This window comes from Typopeltis vanoorti, chromosome 23, assembly GCF_054136105.1.
Source record: "Typopeltis vanoorti isolate ZY-2024b chromosome 23, IOZ_Tvanoo_1.0, whole genome shotgun sequence".
In the NCBI taxonomy this organism is placed as follows: domain Eukaryota; kingdom Metazoa; phylum Arthropoda; class Arachnida; order Uropygi; family Thelyphonidae; genus Typopeltis; species Typopeltis vanoorti.
The window spans coordinates 6,478,525-6,497,651 of record NC_143571.1 but is presented as its reverse complement, the minus strand read 5'-3'; the positions used below and the strand labels follow the sequence as shown (position 1 = coordinate 6,497,651).

General features: G+C 35.1%; 1 protein-coding gene across 1 annotated transcript in view; it reads right to left on the bottom strand.

Moving 5' to 3' along the window:
• LOC150093598 (tight junction protein 1-like) overlaps positions 1–16,170 on the bottom strand; it is a 712,683-nt gene extending 696,513 nt beyond the window's left edge. The window contains exon 1 of the mRNA XM_090413230.1: positions 15,894–16,170. Within this exon, the coding sequence (XP_090269356.1) occupies positions 15,894–16,170 (277 nt within the window). The remainder of the gene's footprint in view (positions 1–15,893) is intronic.
• Between the last annotated feature and the right edge of the window lie 2,957 nt (positions 16,171–19,127).

The following is a 19,127-nucleotide window of genomic DNA, read 5'->3' as shown; positions in this document are numbered from 1 at the left end:
AAAGAATAAACACAATAAATAGATAAAATATAGACGAAAATTGATCGCCTCTTTATTTTTGAGTATTGTACAGATCGGTGATTTCGCCATACCGAACTGCATAGCAAGATCCGAGACACGAACGCCATTTTCATGTTTGGATATGATTTCTTCTTTCATCTCTATCGTGGTTCCAACAACTTTTCTTTTCGCTTTGCTGCTATCGCTATTCTTCTGCGGCCCAATGGTGGCTTAAATTAATAATAATTTATGAAAAAAAAAAAAAAACATAAAGAAAATCAAGAAAACTCACTGCAAATTCGAGTAGGTGGCTGCACTGAACGAAGGGTGCCTCGTTACTGACGCTTTCCCGCCTTACAGCTCAGCACGCAGAGCACTTGGTTGCCGTTTGTCTGTTCGGAAACCGGGGTGTTTTTTGTTCGGAAAATATGTTCGGGAACAGAGGCGTTCGATAACCGAGGTTCCACTGTAATGTTTAATAAAGGTTCCGTTGAAACGACTGCATGTATTAACGATGGAGAGTTTAATTATAATATTCTATAATGTGCATCTTAAAAACAGTTCTTCCATACATCTCTGTTCAGTTCTTCCATACATTAGTCAGTAAAGGAAGGCTGGGATTCTAATCCTATCTAGAAGCCGAAGAACCTCTAAAAGAGTCTTTTCGAGTAAAGGTGAGTTAACCGCTCTCATATGGCAGTGACAGCTTTTTTTTTTTTACTCCCTCCTTCTCACCCGGAAACTGTTGCTCATCCCACAAACTAGCATGCAAAACACATACAAAGAATACACTGGTCTCATGGCCTTTGCTGCTTCAGCCATAATTCCAAAACAATGACGATGTTCGTTAACACGGTCAGCGAAATATTTCTTTTAATTCTTCTGACTACAGAAAAGGAGGAAAATACTTCGGACATAATTATTCGAGCTATCATTTAATAACTTCCTTCGCCCCCCCCTTTTTTTTTCACCTTTGATCGTGATATCAATATCAACAAAAGTAATATCCCTTCACTTCCTTTGTAACGCATGCACTGGACTACGCAAAATCTTCAATAAGAATATGGCACACTCTCTGAACAATTACAATGCAAAGATATAATGGCCTTTGTAAAATATGTGGAAATGCCAATCCTTGAACATTTAACTCTTAGCTCACCTGCAGGCTAATGTGCGGCAGGCCTATTCTTCCTGGATAAGATTATCATAAACATTTATTTTTAAAAAAACTTGGAAAAGATTAATTCTATTCATTCCCAGCACAGAAACCTCACACGTCGACAATCTTGCTAGCACAGAGCAACTGTTGCATACTTTCTACAAAAAAAATATATATATATCACTTCCGCAGTAACTGGATTCTTAAATGATATTTCATTCGGATGCAAATAATAATTGCATTTGAGAGTGGGAAAAAATGTTTTACCACGAAGACCTCCACCCTCTACAGTGTAGATAAGGATAATCGTTTTCAGTTTCAGTAAGTGGTGACAACATAACTTCTGTCAAATATTACATTTTTTTAAATCTACGGTCATAAAATGTGTGTCTTAATCGCATGGTATAGTGATACCGTTTCATTATTACAATTGCACTGTAGACTTTTGTTTCGCAATAAGTTTGACACTGCAAAGGATCCAATGAAGTCAAAAACTGAAATGACGAGATAAATTTTCATAGACGTACCAAATTTCATCCAGCCAGTACTGAATGATTATTAGTATCAGTCTGAATCAGGGAAAAGAAGAGCAAGGAGCAAGTTTGAGTTCAAAAAATCTTCAACAAAAAACCAGGTGATTTGATTTTGCTAAAGCCGAGTTGAGTGGCTGTTTAATTTGGCCGCCCGTGGATTTGTTCACTACATCCCTATGGTTAGCACGGACCAGCCTATCATGCATTTCCTTCATGTAACCGACCATCGATCTACTCAACATCCATGCAAAGAATGCATTCTATTCATTCACCTCTCTCTCTCTCTCTCTCTCTCTCTTTCTCTCGAAAAACTCGCCTTTTGTTTCCTGATAACCCTACTGATGCGTCTCGATTTTCAAGGATAGCTCTCTTACTTCGTTCCCCTTTCGTATTATTAAAAAACCTTCACGTTTTCTTCATATAAACTTCTCTCCAACTTATTATGCTGAGGTATGGAAATATTCTTATATTCAACATTTCAAAATTAAAATATTATCTTTGTTAAGTGCCTTTGCACCTTCTTCATTGTATCCTTATGTCCATAAAATGTAAGTGACCAATGCTGTGCACAAGTCCAGATGAGATGTGATCAAAATTGTGGACAAAGGTATAATAACTTTTCTCTGCTTGTGAAAGTCCTTCAAACTTCAATGTGGGATAACATAGACAAAGAAGATATGTGTTGACACTCCCCTTCTATTACACCAGGATCTTTTCTTTCTTCTACTTCCTGCGCCAATATCTGGCAATGGCATGCCAACTCTCTGATCTAAAATGCAATATATATATATATATATATATATATATGTGTGTGTGTGTGTGTGTGTGTGTGTGTGTGCGTGTGTTAAAGATACCAAGCTATTTTATATATAAACTTGGTTTTAATCCTATTTCCCAAGTAAGCAAACAGACAAGTAAGTCAAGTTTGCGCCTGCACGTAGTGCAAGTCTGGGCAACTCCGCACGTAGTGCAAGTCTGAGGCAACTCGTGGTAAAGGTGGAATAAGCTCTGATCACTATTCTTAGTATTTACCCCTAATGCAAAGCACATCTCCGCAAGGAGATGTATGATGCTATGCATTAAAGGCAAGGGACAGACCGGTTTCGACCTTTATTCAGGTCTCACCAGTGGAAGCTAGGCTTAGAAATACCAAGTATAATACTCAATAAAGGTCGAAACCGGTCTGGGTAGTGGCCCTTGCCTTTAATGCATAGCATCATACATCTCCGCAAGGAGATGGGCTTTGCATTAAGGGTAAATACTAAGAATAGTAATCAGAGCTTATTCCACCTTTACCACGAGTTACCTCAGACTTACACTACGTGCGGAGTTGCCCAAACTTGCACTACGTGCAGGCGCAAACTTGACTTACTTGTCTGTTTGCTTACTTGGGAAATAGGATTAAAACCAAGTTTATATATATAATAGCTTGGTATCTTTAACGTATATTATACCCAAGGTAAAAAAAACTGCAATATATAAAAATGCAATATATATATATATATATATATATATCGCATTTTGGCACGCTACTTCACGTTTTCTCTAGCACGACAAGTTGAAAACATTATGCAAAAACAAAAAAACAAAAAAAAAAAAGATCGAACAGACAAGTGAAGCTCCACTATAAACATGACCATCCTTTATTATCAATTTTGGCACACTACTTGGTGTAAAATTCAGTGAAAAGATAGGAGGGTTGGTTGAGTGGATAGCTTCTTCACGCTCCAACCAGGTTGTAAATTCGAATCTTACCGTACGATATAGATGTTAGGGAATATCTTTCGTAAATGAATCATGCTTACTGGAGATGCCTGAATTGGCTTGAAAACAGTTCCATATTTAGTCTTTAAAGTAGGATTTGTGAATTATATAACCTTTCGCCCACCTACGACACTGTTATAGGGTTAAGAATCTTTCTTGGGTGGAATTCACATAAAAACAAAACAAAAATACGCCTCTAATAGCAAATATGGAAGCGGGCGTTGCCTCTACAAGATACAGCTTACTGTTTTTAGGCAATTTCAGTCTACCCACCAAAAACACGTTTTCTCGAGCAGGACAAGTTGAAAACACATTATGAAAAAAAAAAAACCAGACAAGTGACGCTCCACTATAAACATGACCATCTGCTTTATTATTCTGAAACATGGTTTGCTTAACGTTGAGAGGGCGGGGTAAGTATAATATGCGCAATGAAATTTTTGTGAGTTGATCGTAGCCGCTAATAAAACAACGGTTTGTTTAACAACCAAGCCTACCATCCACTTTAATATTTTCATATGTGGGTTACAGTGACATTTCAAATTCATCTCAGCCGATTTTCACAAACTAAATTTAAAAACTGGTATAGTACGCAATTTTTACAGTCCTGTATAAGAACGCCGCCCTACTTGAACGACTGAAAAAAGCACCGTGTTTGGGATCTAATAGAGTGCCTGGATTATCTAATCCTTAGTTCCTCTACGCCATTAATTTGTTATAGTTTCGTGAAAGGTATTATTATGAAAAGAAATAATAATTAAAATAATTTTAATCAGATGACTTCTTTAAGTACAATTATGGACATTTTTTTAAAAAGCAAATTAAAATAATAGACTGCATTAAAAAAAAAAAAGCGCTAAAGTACTTCGTGTTAGCATTTTCTTGCAACTTTTAGGACTCCAGTGGCGAATTCAAATAAAGAAAGCAGGCTGTCCTTTTCCTAAGGAAATCAGATCAAATGACTACAAATTTAGTAAAATAATCGTAAAGAAGCTGATGTATATATAATCCTGCATAATTCGATATCAGTATTGTGAGTACGATATAACACTTATTTTTACATTAAAAGTATGATAAATATATATTTACCCAGTGTTCTTTAAAAAAAAATCCCCCCAGCGTTCTTTTTATTATTATTTTTTAAACTAAGGAAGGGGAAAGCTAGTTCACCTTCCCCCAAGCCTACGAACGGCCTTAGTTATCATGACCTTCAAATCGTGCATGGTCCTGTGTACTTAACCATCAACTGAACATCGTGTTTTGGAGGGTTTGGTAAGTTACAGTCCCATTAGTCCACTGGTTACGGTGTCATCAACACTACGTAATTGAAGATAAAAATCTACCTACAACACGCAATCCCGAAGGAGAGCAGACTATCATAATTACAGTAATTACAGTGCCCCAAGTTCCTCCAAAGTGTCCGCTAAGCAGATAATAAAATCTGCACTGTATTAATGTCTCGAGTCAAAATCTACGGCTCGCCTTAATATCATTCGGATATTACTAGCATTAAATTGCGAATTACTTGCCGAAAAAGAATTGTTTCAAAAGGTAAGATGCGAATGAGCACGCAATGCTAATTTTTACATTCGAATGTGGGTAATGGGAGAAGGAGGGTGCGAAGCAGGCTCAAATTGAAGGTCCTCTTCCTTTCGCACATCCGCCACCACCGTGGTTTGTCAAAAAAAAAAAAACTTGATGTTGGGTGAGGTAACAGATCTTCCCGCTACCTACATCAAGGCCACTGCAGCTTCTCCCTTGGGGAGAAGATGAATGAAAGCTCCGGTCTTATCATCTCATTTAGACCATAAGTCGAGAAGAAAAAAAAAAAAAAAAAAAACACCTTCATTCAATATATTTAATTCAATATTTAAATGAAATTATTATTATAAGATCGTTCTCAAATATATCTTTTGTGGATTTTTTTTTAATTTTAATGTTAATCCTTCGAAACTGCATATAGGTTTTGCATATACGTGCTATAGGTTTTGCTAACCTGCAAAACTATAGCACGTCCGTGCGGTGTGGACAAATACTTGAGCAAAAAAAAAGTGATATTCTGATATCACTGATATTCTTCTTGAAGAAATGGAGATTATAGTCATAATGAAACACGTGAGGAAAATTCTTCCAGAGGAGAGAGGTAGAGAAAAGATGAAATGAAAGAGGTAGATCAGATGGAATGAATCTGAACCTGTGAATGGGTGTTGATGGTCAGCTACTCTTATTTTAACATGGTTACTATGGGGGAACGATGGAAGCAAGTTCAGAAGACAAGTTCGTGAACATATCTACAGAAAATGTATAAGGAAACAAAAAGAAAAAAAAACCTATGAACCTATGGGAGAGGAGAAAGTGGTCATCAATTATTAACGAGTGTCCTCTTCTACACAATGTTTCGAATTCGTATAGTGTTAGCTCAGAGGCGAAAAGTATTGTCTAGAAGAAACGAACCTAGGTTTTTAGAAGTAGATGAGGTTAGTGACGTAATATGAATCTTACGCATTCATACCAGCAAAAGTAACAAATATAAAGTAAGAGAAGAAATATGAGAGAAAAAATGCATCATTATTATGCTTTGTTTTATACCAAGTGAAAAAACGTATAGAGAGTATGTTTAAGTAGCATTGAAGTTCACGAGTTGTCCTAACCTAACTGAAGAATGAAGGTGTTGAGGAACCATTATCTTGTCGCTGATTAAGAAAGTACAAGTTTTAAAGCTGATGAAGACCTGCCGACTTTCTTCCGTTAGCATTTATTTCGGACTGGAATTCTCAGGCAACATAAAGTTGCGTTCGTTGATTTGTTTGGTAACTAGTTCGACATTCCTTCTATCCTTTTTTTGGCATCTATATATATATATATATATATATATGAGGTAGTGTATATATATATCCGCGCGGTTAGCCTAGTGGCTGTGCGCTTCGCAACCATATGGCAGGTTCGATTCTCGTCGGAGACGGAGACGTGAGGAGCTGACGGATCTTCCTCAGCCATAGCCAAGTTAGCTGGTCTTGGGTGTAGACAGTAGGGTTTTTTCCTCAGTTTATCCTGGGGGTTTTCATCCCGCAAAGCAGCAAACCGACCTTGAGAACTCAAACTACAGGACATAGGAACACCGGGGCGTAGGGCTGACCACCTTATCCTGTGAATGGTTTGAGGTCCGATGATTAATAAACCCGCGAGACAAAAGGAAGATGAGATGATATACTGTATATATTTATTACTTCATGGGGCTATTTTTTGCAGATCTGCAATATGTATAAACCACAGAAATTTAAAAATGCCTAGAATCTACTAATGTCTTGGAATGTTTTCTATCGAAGTAGTAGATTCCCTATTTCCTTATCATATTTCCTAAGATATCTGTAAATATGACGTGAAGCATTGAGAGGAGATAATGAACCAGTTTCGTTTCTGATATCGTGAAATTATGATCACCAGTTTAGGAACCATAGTACAAACAAGGAACTGCTCAATGAATATGTCATGCTAAACACAAATATGTTTAGTGTGACCATTTAAGTAAATCAAATGTTTTAATCAAATAGAGAAACACAACTACGGATATTTCCCGGAACGTCTCCTGTCTCAAAGAACTTATCTTTTCCATCGAAATGTCCATTCTTACATGGTCCATTTTTTTTCTGTGTACAGCAGACAGTTAGTTCTGCTATGTACTTCGCAAAACAAATGGAACACGTGAAAATAAAAATTCCAACAGGAAAGGAAAGTTACTCGGTAGGGGACGTGAAATGGAAAATTGTGCTAATGCGTTTCGCAGATATACCACTGATCTGTTTCTGCATACACAGCATTCTGATAGCGAGAAATATGATAAAAATCTCTGAATTTTTATCGAACTGTCTCAATTTTTCAATTTTACCATTTTTTTTTTTAATCGGCATGTTTTCATTTAGTAAGCTGTTTAAATTTTACTAGAAAAATTTAAATTATGACATGAATTTTGGAGATGGTTTATTTTTGCATTCTCTTCTCAGTCGTATTATTTACTTTTACTTTCTCATTGCTCAGTAGGATGTCACTGCCTTGTTTATTGGTTTTGAAGTAACTTGAAAAAGAACCATGTTTCCAGATTATGTAACTCGGCTAGTCCAGAGTACTAAAGTGTCATAGGTTTACAATTTTCGCAAGCAAAATTATCATAAAAATGAATAAATTAGTAATAATAATAATAATAATAATAACTTTTTTAACACTAATCCCCAACCCCTGCTTCTATAATAGCTAGTAGCTATTCATCTATCGCCTAAAGAAACAAATATCCATGCCAAAGTGGAATTGAAATACGCAGCCAGTTGTGGAGTACTTATTCACTTGGTCAACGTTGCGACATTTACCCTTCGGCTGTAAAGAGATCCGAATTCCCTCCAAGATGCAATAATATTTTATACGAATTTTTCAAAAGAAGGTGAGTTAGCCAGTTTCATATAGAGACAGAGCTTTTTTTTTTTTCTTTCCCAGAAACTAAGGTTTTCATTCTACAAAGATAAGAAAACCAAGCAACCGGAAAACAATTAAGAGAACATAATATCCTGGCCTCATTAGCAAAAGCTGATCGGCCTTAATTCCAACTAATTCAACCCAATTGGCATTAGTTAAACAGCAAGTTAAAGCGTTCTAATTTTCAATAGCCTCTCTTAAAAGCTCTGGATAGGCTCTTTTGCAGATTTTGTAGAGCCCACTTAGCGCTTTATTAGGGTCCATTAAATCGTTCGAATCTACCCATCCAACTCCACTCCCGCATGGCAAAGTTCCGAGGGATAGTTACACCGCTGATGCCTTAGCGTTGTTGATTTATGGTTCAGTCCTTTTAGTTAAAAGAAAATTGGTTTCACAATATATTCAATGCTGTCATTTGCTTGTATTATTTATTTAATTTTTATTTTTGACATAGCTGTACGGATCACTGGGTGGTCGCGCGCCAAACCCTGGCCGTTACTCGTAATCTATAATTACCTCCGTTTACAATTATTATGTAAGTATTTCTTGAGCTTTCTCCCTTGTTTGGAGACCGATCAACCAACAGACAGTCCTGATCAGTTAAGAGTAAAGAAGAAGAAAAAAGTACCAACATTTTTGAAATAAAGACTGCTCACGCATTAAACAAAACCTCAAACAAAATCGATATTAAAAGGAGGGGGAGTGTTAATGAATGTGAATAATTCTTTTTTTTTTTTTCTGTTAGTGACACCGAAAGCATGGATTCCACTGTGCTTCACTGCTAATTATTACGGACAAATTTTTATTTACGCTGTCTCCTTCAGGAGAGTAGCGCATATTTTTGAAAAACATAATATGCACACAAACAGTAAACAATCTGTTATATGAATTTAATGGGATCGAGCAAAAAAAAAAAAAAAAATCGGGTTGTCTGTTTTCAAACAAGTTTTACGGCTTATTCAACCACGTATTTCTTCTTCTTTCAATTCCTTCTCGATACAACGAACTGCGCACTTCCTTTTATTTCCATTGTTCTCTGAAGAACTACAAAACTATTATTAGATGACCAGGGGAAACTTTAAACATAGGCAAAGCAAGGCAGACACTTTACATCGCACTAATTATCTAGTCAGTGGCCTTAAATCACGGCATGAACGACATGTCTATTGAAAGAGTTACATTTATTATGTTCGATAACAATCACCAACAAGGAGAATACAAAGAACCACATCTAAAAAGAATGTTGTCTGGATATATATATATATATTTTTTTTTTTTTTGCATCCTTTTTACATTCTTTTTTCAGTTCCTTGTGAAAGAGACAAGCGATGTTTTATGTATGCCAAACATGGATCGATAGTTGGTTACACTGAAATATTCTGATAGCATCTGTTCATTATATTTGTTATGTTTCATATTATTGCTTAACAAGTATGACATCTATAGGGTAAACAGTGCATTGATGACATCAGCGTATCCGTGGGCAGTCGTAGACAAAGGTACAAAACAGAGGTATAAACAAAGGTATAAAAATAAAAAAATTGGCATATCAAAATAATATCAAAATCCTTAAATAGAGGATTAATCTCTTACTCTGCAACACATCAAATCTTATTTATATCTACTGTTTTGGGGGAATAGCGGAGTGAGGGGTCTATGTCCATCAGTATAATGTTTATCGCTGTATTTTATTTAAAAATGAAATAGTCATCAACAAAAACTATACGCGATATCTCTGGTGAACAAATATTTTAGGAATGTAAGATGATAATTCACTCGACACTTTAAGGAGGAATAATGATTTCAACTTTGGCCTGTTACAAACATAAATAACAAAAAAATAAACATAAAACGGCAGAGCAGAAATGAGTGACGTAGGCAATTTATAACTTAAAAAGATTATTAATACTTGCCAACTTAAACTATAATGGCACATATTTTGTGCATTTTTCTTTTTATGTGAAGAAAACTCTAAGGGCAACGCTTCGTTGAAAGTTCCATCCAGCACAGGCATCTAAGTCACAAAACAACGATAATTTACGATTCCACTCATATCACAGCTGTTGTTTAGGACCATGATAAAACTAAAGCTATGCGGTGACTGCGCTATTCGCTGATAATTGCATGTTCTCCGATCGGTTTGTCTATTTCGAAGGAAACTCGAGTTTGTTTTCGAGAGGGGAAAAAATTCAACTGAAGGTGACTTAGTCGGTGTCATATCGATTTGACACCGACTAATTCACCTTCAGTCGAATTTGTATTACAGTAACCACTAAAATATAATTTCGTTTAACACTTTTGGTTTACTATTTCTTTTTCTTTCCTAAATATCATAATAAATAAGTAAACATACGCACGCGAGGGTCAAAGTTCTGCACATTGACGAAATAGAAAACCAGCAAAACTGACGTGAAAGTGGAAACTATCACACCGCTCTGCTGACCACAAATACGCAGTGTACAAACCTTTTAAATAATCCACGTATTTATTTTAAAAAATACAAGTTTAATAAAATAGGTATATAGAATGTCACAGAACGCAGCCTTTATCAAGAGTCCTCATAAGACCGAAGTTTGAAGACATTTCTGAAGGTTTGATGCATGTACTCCTACTGACCAACAAAAAACATAAGGTTGTCCAGTAGAGATCACAAGACTTGCAGAGTCTCTTACATGTTTTAGCAAAAATAAATAAATCTTATTCTTCCTTATTTTTAGTATCCTTCCCCTAGTAACTAGCCAGCAGTTACTAGGGGAAGGGGAAGCGTTACTCTTCTCATCCATTCCAGCATCTTCCACAATTTGCACACAATTATTATAAATGGCAGCCCTGATTATAAAGTAAAACGAAAAATATGTGAGCCTGTCAATTAATATGACCTTAAATTGCCATTCCCCCCCCCGTTCGCAGTAAAATGATCGTAGCTTCCATGTTTCGAAAATAAAGATGAGTATTTCCTGAATCTTCCCTCTCCCCCCCTCCAAAAAAAAAAAAAAAAACACGCCACCACCAATATTTACAGAAAAAACTGAATGACAAACACATAAAGATAGCATGATGTTTTTTCAGAAAAAAAAAAAAAAAAAAACACGACTTCGCAGTTGAACTGGGCTATCTTTTAAAAAAAAATTCCGGGTGGTTCACATTTTCACAAGTTTAAAAAGAGAAAGATTTCACTTCGACTGACAAAACATGACCTAACAACTATGAGAGAATAATAATGAGCCAACCCTATGAATTTGTAGGCTTGGCTCATTATTATTCAGGAACCCCAACGTAACAACTCAAATTCCAGATATCTGGTGTAGATGACGCCTTATGTAGCTTAGTAACAGCTTAATTGCATACATTGAATCTTTGTAAGAAACTACTTTTGTAACTTTTATTTTCGGATACAGGAAGAATACAGCTCATCACTTTAAAAGCAGAAAATTAACTTCATACAAGTAATCTTAGTAGCATGTGATTCGTTATAAGACTGCGGAAAAGAGCTAGTAATTATTTTCTTAGCTGAGGCATTATTAGTATTTAAGGAGTTTTTAATTACAGCCGAAGACGCTACGGCTATAGGCTAGTGTACTCTTTATAAATTGCGTGTTCTTCTGACCGATTTGCTTGCTTTACAGGATTCCCTGGAGGAAATTCCCTTCAGCTTAAATAAATTTATATAAAGGTTCTTCGCGTCTTAGACAGGAATCCAACCGACGTCCTTTCCAACCAAAGGACGTTGTCACCACTGATTCGGCAATATTTCTACGAATCAAAAGTAAAACCTAAGGTAACTGCATCGTCCTTTACGGTAGATGTGCATGATCTCATACATTTAAAGAACGAAATCGAATGCATGCTGCATGTATTAACAGTTAAAAATATTATTTAAATTAAGGGGATATTAAATCCCACATTGTTTTAAAACCGAATAAGAAACTCAAAGATTGGAATCAGAGAGTTTCATGCCGAATATAGTAAACTATAAAGTATCGGCGACCACTAGCGTGAGCTAATGCAAGTGACCCTAGTACGTAGTACAATACCGGAGAACTCGCAGCAAAGTCGGTAAAGTTATAATTTAAATAATGTTTATATCGCCGAAATGAAGCTTATTAGCTCTTTATATTTAAGTAAAAATATTATATTTAATTTGTTTAATAATGTTTAGCATATTTGTTTCTTTTATTTCAACCCCTAGTAGCCGTTTACCTTGATAAGTTTAGTAAAAATAAAGTCATTTTTCTTAAGACCCATAAGGAATCGAATTTCCAATTTTAATATTGCTCCTATGGGAAATTATTCGCATAACAAGCATATTTCCAGGAACCAATTAGGGACGTTCGTGAATAATGAGTGTATTATTATGTATGTATGTGCGTGTACGAATGCTTGATCAGCGTATATATTATTACAATTAAGCGGAGACAAAGGTCGTTCAATTTCGGAATTCTTTAAACCCCTATTTAAGTAGTATGCAATTTTTACCGTAGAATTTTTTATTTATTTATTTATTTTATTTTATTTTTTTTTTGAACAGATATTATAACAGGCTAGATCGTTTCTGTGGATCTCGGGGGAAATCTTCAGTTCCTTCTGAAAACATCTCCACTTCCTAAATGATGCGTCCTGGATAATAGTAAAGGGGTCAATGGAAAGTCTCAGGCGCTTATAACTAACAAGTAGCAGTTGTGTGAATCCTGTTGATGGCGAGGACAACCCGATACCATCCACTCTATAAGTCAAACTTTGGTAGCAGATATGCATAAGAAAACAGGTGAGAGAGATAAATAATAAAACACTGTCGCCATCCAAGAGAATACTAGCATAAAGTCAAAAGTAGACGTTACGAGAATGTTACAGTGTACCATAAGCATGACGTTGTTGCAACTAATATAACAATCCCCACATTGCAAAGAAACTGTCAACAAATGAAGTATGGGGGGAGGGATCTATCATTGGATTACACGAAGTCAAAAACATGGTTAACAAGATTTTTCAGGGAAAGAAAAGGGTAATTTAAAAGAATCTTTTTCTAAAGATTTTTCAGGGAAAGAAAAGGGTAGGTTAAAAGAATTTTTTTTCCGAACATATTTTGACTTCAAAAGCAGTCGCTATACAAGGCGAAACCAAGGCACTATTTCAAGAATTGTAGTTGACGAGCTGACAAGCTATTAGTGGAATACTAGTGAATAAAATAATCAGTTTATTCAAGCGTTTGACAGGTTATACTTCTGAACTCCATAAAATGAAATTTAAAAAAATGATATTGTTCCATGAATTCTGAAAATACTTCAGTGAATTTATGAAGCAAACATAACATCTTCTGTGACAAGATTCTTGGTATTTTCATAGACATTTTTTTTTCTTTTACGGACAGTCAACTTCCAGTTAATTTGATGGATAATCTGTAAATCAAAACGCTTTATTTGTTTATTTTAAGGTTAATCTTAGTTAATTTTATGTTATATAAAAGTTAATTTTATGGATAATCTGTAAATCAAAACGCTTGACAATCCTAATCAGATTCCTTAGGGATGAAGGATGATTTTCATGGTGATATGATGAGAGTTTGTCTGAAAGACGAAAAGAAAAGAAATAGCTATCAGTTTCGAACAAGAATGAAAGTACATAACTGACAGAATTATGATGATTAAATCTGTGAGTTGCATCAACGGATATTATTCTTATTTAGATTTTTATGACTACAGACAACCCATACAAAGAACGGGGATGATCATATGTAGGAGCCAATTAAGGAATTCAGTGTAGAACAGAAAAAGATATTGGAATACGGAAACAAAAGTGGAGTGGAACATTGTGAGAAATTATGGCTAGGAATAAGAAACCAAACAAGATGAGAAGTAGAAAACAGTTTAGTTCTGAACGAGCTTAAGAAATCCAACGGAAGAAGTCAGAAGACACTGAAAGATATCATAGTGTTCATTTGTTAAAACAACACTTTGGAAATAGTAAAAATCTTTTTTTTTTTTAATCTATGTTCAGATGGGCATTTAATCAACTACTATTGACTTTTATTTCTCTCTCTCTCTTTTTTCAGCAGTGAGTTAGTCGATCTCAAACTAGAGCTGTTGGATTGGCTTTCCTCTGGGTGCTGATGTTTTTACCTCACAAACATAAAACTGAACACATTTTTACTTCAGTTACATTCATATCGTGATATAAATATAAATTTCGGTATTTCGTGGAGTTCACGTCGTTGCCACCCTAGATGGACATAAGTCTTTGGATGGAAGACATATTAATTCCTTCATAACAAAGACAGAGTGGAAATGGCGGCATAGGAGGTATATTTTTCAACCCGTCGGTGAGAAAACTTTTTTCTTCTTTAAAATATTCAAGGGATTGCCAAATTTGAACGATACTATAAAATTATGGCTTCCATCCCTAAAAAAAAACACACACAAAAAAAAAAAAAAGCGGGTGTTTTCAAGATATTATTTTGATTCCATGTATGTGGAGAAGAAGGAAACCCTTCTTAGTTAAGAATAATTCGATTTAGAAAAAGGAACATGGCAATTCGAAAGCTGACGATTCTAATGAGAAATAGACTCATCGAGGGAGGCCCTAAACATCATGTCAAGCACTATCCAACATTTGTGCAGTATCCATCATACTTTGCTTTGAACTCATTCAGTCCTTGAAGGAATAACTCCAAACTTCTCGCTGACCTAGTCTGCAAAAAAGGTTTGACTGCAGAAAAATATGCTGAATAACATAGCAGAGAATATTTCTGAAGAAGTGCTGCTGTTTGATGGTAGAAAGTGGGGGGGGGGGGGCGACCCAGAGTGCTAGAGCATCCGTTAAAAACTCAAAAATAAAAGTTCAGGACGCTAAATACAAGATTATTAAAAAAATAAAAAAAATAATAATAACAATCCCTTTTACAAAAAAAAGTCCATCAACGTTGGTTAATTATCAAAATAATTAGAACGCAAACATTTCATAACCATTGCCAGAAAGCCAACCGTCACTGAAAACCACGAGCTAGCAAGCCTCATTCAAGGACATACATTTCAGTTGTACGGGACCACTATAACCAATCCTCCAATATCAAAATTTTTCTTCGAATTTGAATCCTTCTTTTGAGTCAGTCCTGACCATTTTAGAGCACGAATACATCAAAAGATTATTACATTTCATTTCAATTTATTCATCCTTCAGGATCAATTTTACATTATTTTAATAAAAACCAAGTCAGAAAATGAGTTTGACAATTCATAACGTAATGCTTTCAAATGGACAAAATGGTTAAAAGAATAAGAAAGCTGTGCAGTAACAGAATATGCACAAGTTACCGAAGCACTTAGTAGAATTCAGTTGCATTTTCGAAGGTAACTTTAATGTCGAAAACCGAGAATTGCTTCCGTCGTCAGCTAGCGATTAATCAGACATTGAACAGCCATAACTTCCAAGTTGTGCTATCATTACGGTCATTATATTTTGAAACCGGTTTACCAACAAACCCGAACAAGATTATCTGACCCACTGACCGTGGCCTATTCGTTACAACGTACAACGCACTCCATGTATTTATGTGTACATATGTGTGCACACCAGCCCTGCGTGTGTGTGTGTGTGTGTGTGGGCAACCTCTCTGTCGCTGCCCTTAGCTGCTTATATCGTGTAGACAGGTGCTCATGGCCCACGTACACACTTCAGAGAAAGCAACTTTGTCAAACAAACGTTAAGCCTAAGTATACCATGCGGTTAGCAAACAATGCTACCTATAAATTATTTTATTATTATTATTTTTTTTTAAACAACAGTTTGAAATTATACGGCTAAAGAAATCAATATAAACACACTTTTCTAAGTTGCAAGGAAGTCGCGTAAGAAGTTTTTCATGTGCGATCGATGTAACTTCGTCTGCAACAAGTTACACTTATGCGCCATATGGTGTCGTATTATCATTTACACAGACTTCACGCAAACTATATCATCAACAAAGACAAAAGACTTACCAGCATTATCCAAAGCAAACCTGGTGAGTAGCTGTGGTGACACAGTTTCCAAAGTTACACAAAACTCACGGAAAGCAGTGTAACCTTTCCGAGATAATAAACTTATAAATGTCTCCGTCCTTTTCTGGGCACTTTTTTCCTCTTCTATGTTCCTTACATCCTCTGTTGCAAAAATATTTTTCTGACACAAGGAAGAAATAATTTTTATCACATCTAATTCGCAAATATCGGCCTTGTGCTTTTCCAGCAGCCTCTCTAGACCTGTAACCCCCGCCATTTTGAATTTTCCGCACGGTAAGCGATTTACCTGTGGCGACATCTGTTGTGCTGATGATTTACTTCTACAGTCACTGAGTTATACGTTTGGATATTCAATGAACAACCCTTCACTGTAAACTTCCTGTATGTAATGGAAATACTGCTCTTCTCGCTTAAACTTAAATGTAAAAGAGGAAGCAACAGTGATGAATGGTGAGTCACAAAGTTTGCGATATCTCTAAAAAATTTCGCAGTTTTTAATACCTGCCACAATGTCAAAATTTTATATTCATCCAAGTAAAAAAATTAATAAAATAATATAAATGAATGCTCTGAAATAATTATATTAATGATAAAATCATCTAAATTAACAACAATACGAAATTATAAAAGTTAATATAAAATATTTGCATTGACACTAATAAAGGGAAGAGAGTATTCTCTTGAGAGAAGAACAAATACTGGGTACCATATTTCTTGGGGGGGGGGGGGAAGCGGATGGAAATTTTGTGGATAAGAAAAAAAAAAAAAAAAAAACTCGAATTTTATTCCAAGCCTGCATGTCGTATTCTGGATAGAAAAATTAAAATTTTTTATAAATGCAAAACTGCGTATTTATTAAATTTTGTACATGCCAATTGACGTGAGTGGGACACCAACTTAGATATTCACCCTTGCATATGTTCAGTGCTCTTACTCTCTTCAGACCAACTAATGGATGCAGAAGAAAAAAGATAGGTCGAGAAAAAAAGTCTTTGACATTACCAGTTGGCAATATAACAGAGCAATTTGGCACATAATAGGACAACTTGGTTCACGTTCACTTAGTAGACTTTATGAGTTGTTAGATGCATGTTTCTGCAGATATTTCCCTATTCATACGTGAATAATCTGTGATAATTATAGTTGCGGAATACACACAGAATTCGATTATTGATTTTTCATATGATTTCAAAATATGGACATGTAATAATATATGTTACTGTTGACGATGAAAAAATAAAAATAAAACCTGAAAAATTCAAATGTTGAAATTACGTTTCCGTGTGTTACGGACATATATCAGTGATAAATATTCAAAGTGTGCGGTGCTCATGCACCGAATAGCAATATCACGGTTATTATCTTTTTGCATTTATTTCCGTTAAAGACTCCCCTAATTGTTTCCAGACTTCGCGTGATTCCTAAAAAGTAAACACAATATACTAATGCTTCACTTTTCGACGCGTAAGCATTGCATCACATTCGCGTTAATAGCCTGGGTATTGTTTCAAAATACATACATCTTTGAAATGATATACAGATGGCGCAGCGGGTCAAATTTTTAGCGTCCTAGTAGTTTTAAACGGCCCAGAAGGCGAGGCTGGGTGAGCTCTGAGACAATACTACTTGGAGGCTGTAATTGGTTATTATTGTCAACCAATCCAATTGAACGTTGTCATATGTTGCTGTTTTTGTTTTCCAAGTTTTATCTGTTTTCGTGCGTGAACTGACGTGGTAGGGAAATTTTTCTATTAATATAGACAAGTTTTTAATATATAACTTTCGATAAATTTATAATTTTTTGCCCATATTTACAATGGGAAGAAACAGTACTGTAGTCGAAGGAGGTAAGCCTCGTCCTCTTCTTCCAAATTTTATACCTTTGAGTAATTCAAAAACACCAACCAAATACAGCATTCTTTTTCATTATTGTTTTCGAATATATTTCTTAAATCGTCCCCACTCTGTGCAGATTTGGTTACAATTAATTGCATTAGTCTAATAAAAATCATTAGACTATATTAATTGGTCTAATGATTAGACCAATTAAGATGAGCACTGATATGCTATACACTCTTAACACTTTCGTACATCGATAAAAATGCAATCATTCGGTCAAACTGACGTGAATTTTGTAGCGCGGGTTGCATAAGCCACGACAGCACACCCAACCAAAATGGGTACACGATGCCACTGATATATATATATATATATATAATTTCATAATTTCAGAATAACACTTAAGAAGTTCATAAACCGAATTATATATATATATATATATATATATCAGTGACATCGTGTACCCATTATCTCTGCAAGTAGACAGCACCGATAAATGCAAATGTCATTCAACAACTAAGTTTATTTACCTGCTAGGTAAATTTGTACAATAAAATAAAATAAATTACTGAATATAAAAATTTCAAAATATATCGCATGTTACATGTCACCGTTAATAAAAGTGTCGGTATAAACGTCGTACCGATCAAAACGTACTACAGTAGTAATCCAAACTGCGGTTTGAAAGGAAAAAAAAAGTTTTATTTATTACGTATTACTATTTTGTGTACTATTATTTTTATTTAATAATTATTATTTTAACTATTATTATTTATTTTATTATTATTACAGTACAGTATATATTTTTTCATACTGTCGATTGTATGGTTACACTGTAGGCCTATTTTGATTTATTGTGTGTTCACGTTTGCTTTTTTATACTGTACTGTATTGTCGGCATGAATCACCGCTGCCGAGCGTCATGGAAAAAACTGTGGTCTTCTAGAATTTACGAAGATAACTACGGTGATACACAAAGAAGCGGAAATTCAAAACGGGCATAATTTGGTTAAAAATATAAATCCAAATGTTGAAATTTCACAAACAGATGTTACGGAATGGATTACAGGCAGAACTAAAAGTGAATTCGAAATCAAATCAGATGCTTAAATTATAAATATGACGCGACAGAATGAATTAGCAGACGATGATGACGATAAAGAATTCGAAGAAAAAAAAAAGTAAAACACGAAGAAGCAGTTGACAGTTTTAATATGTGTATAGAATGGGCTAAGCAGAATGATACACCATTCCACAAAATTTTATTGCTAATGCAGCTCCGCGAAGAAGCATTCGAAAAAAGTTTAGCTTCCAAGAAGCAAAAGAAAATCAGTGACTTTTTTACAAAGAAATAAAAAAAAAAATTTTTGTGTG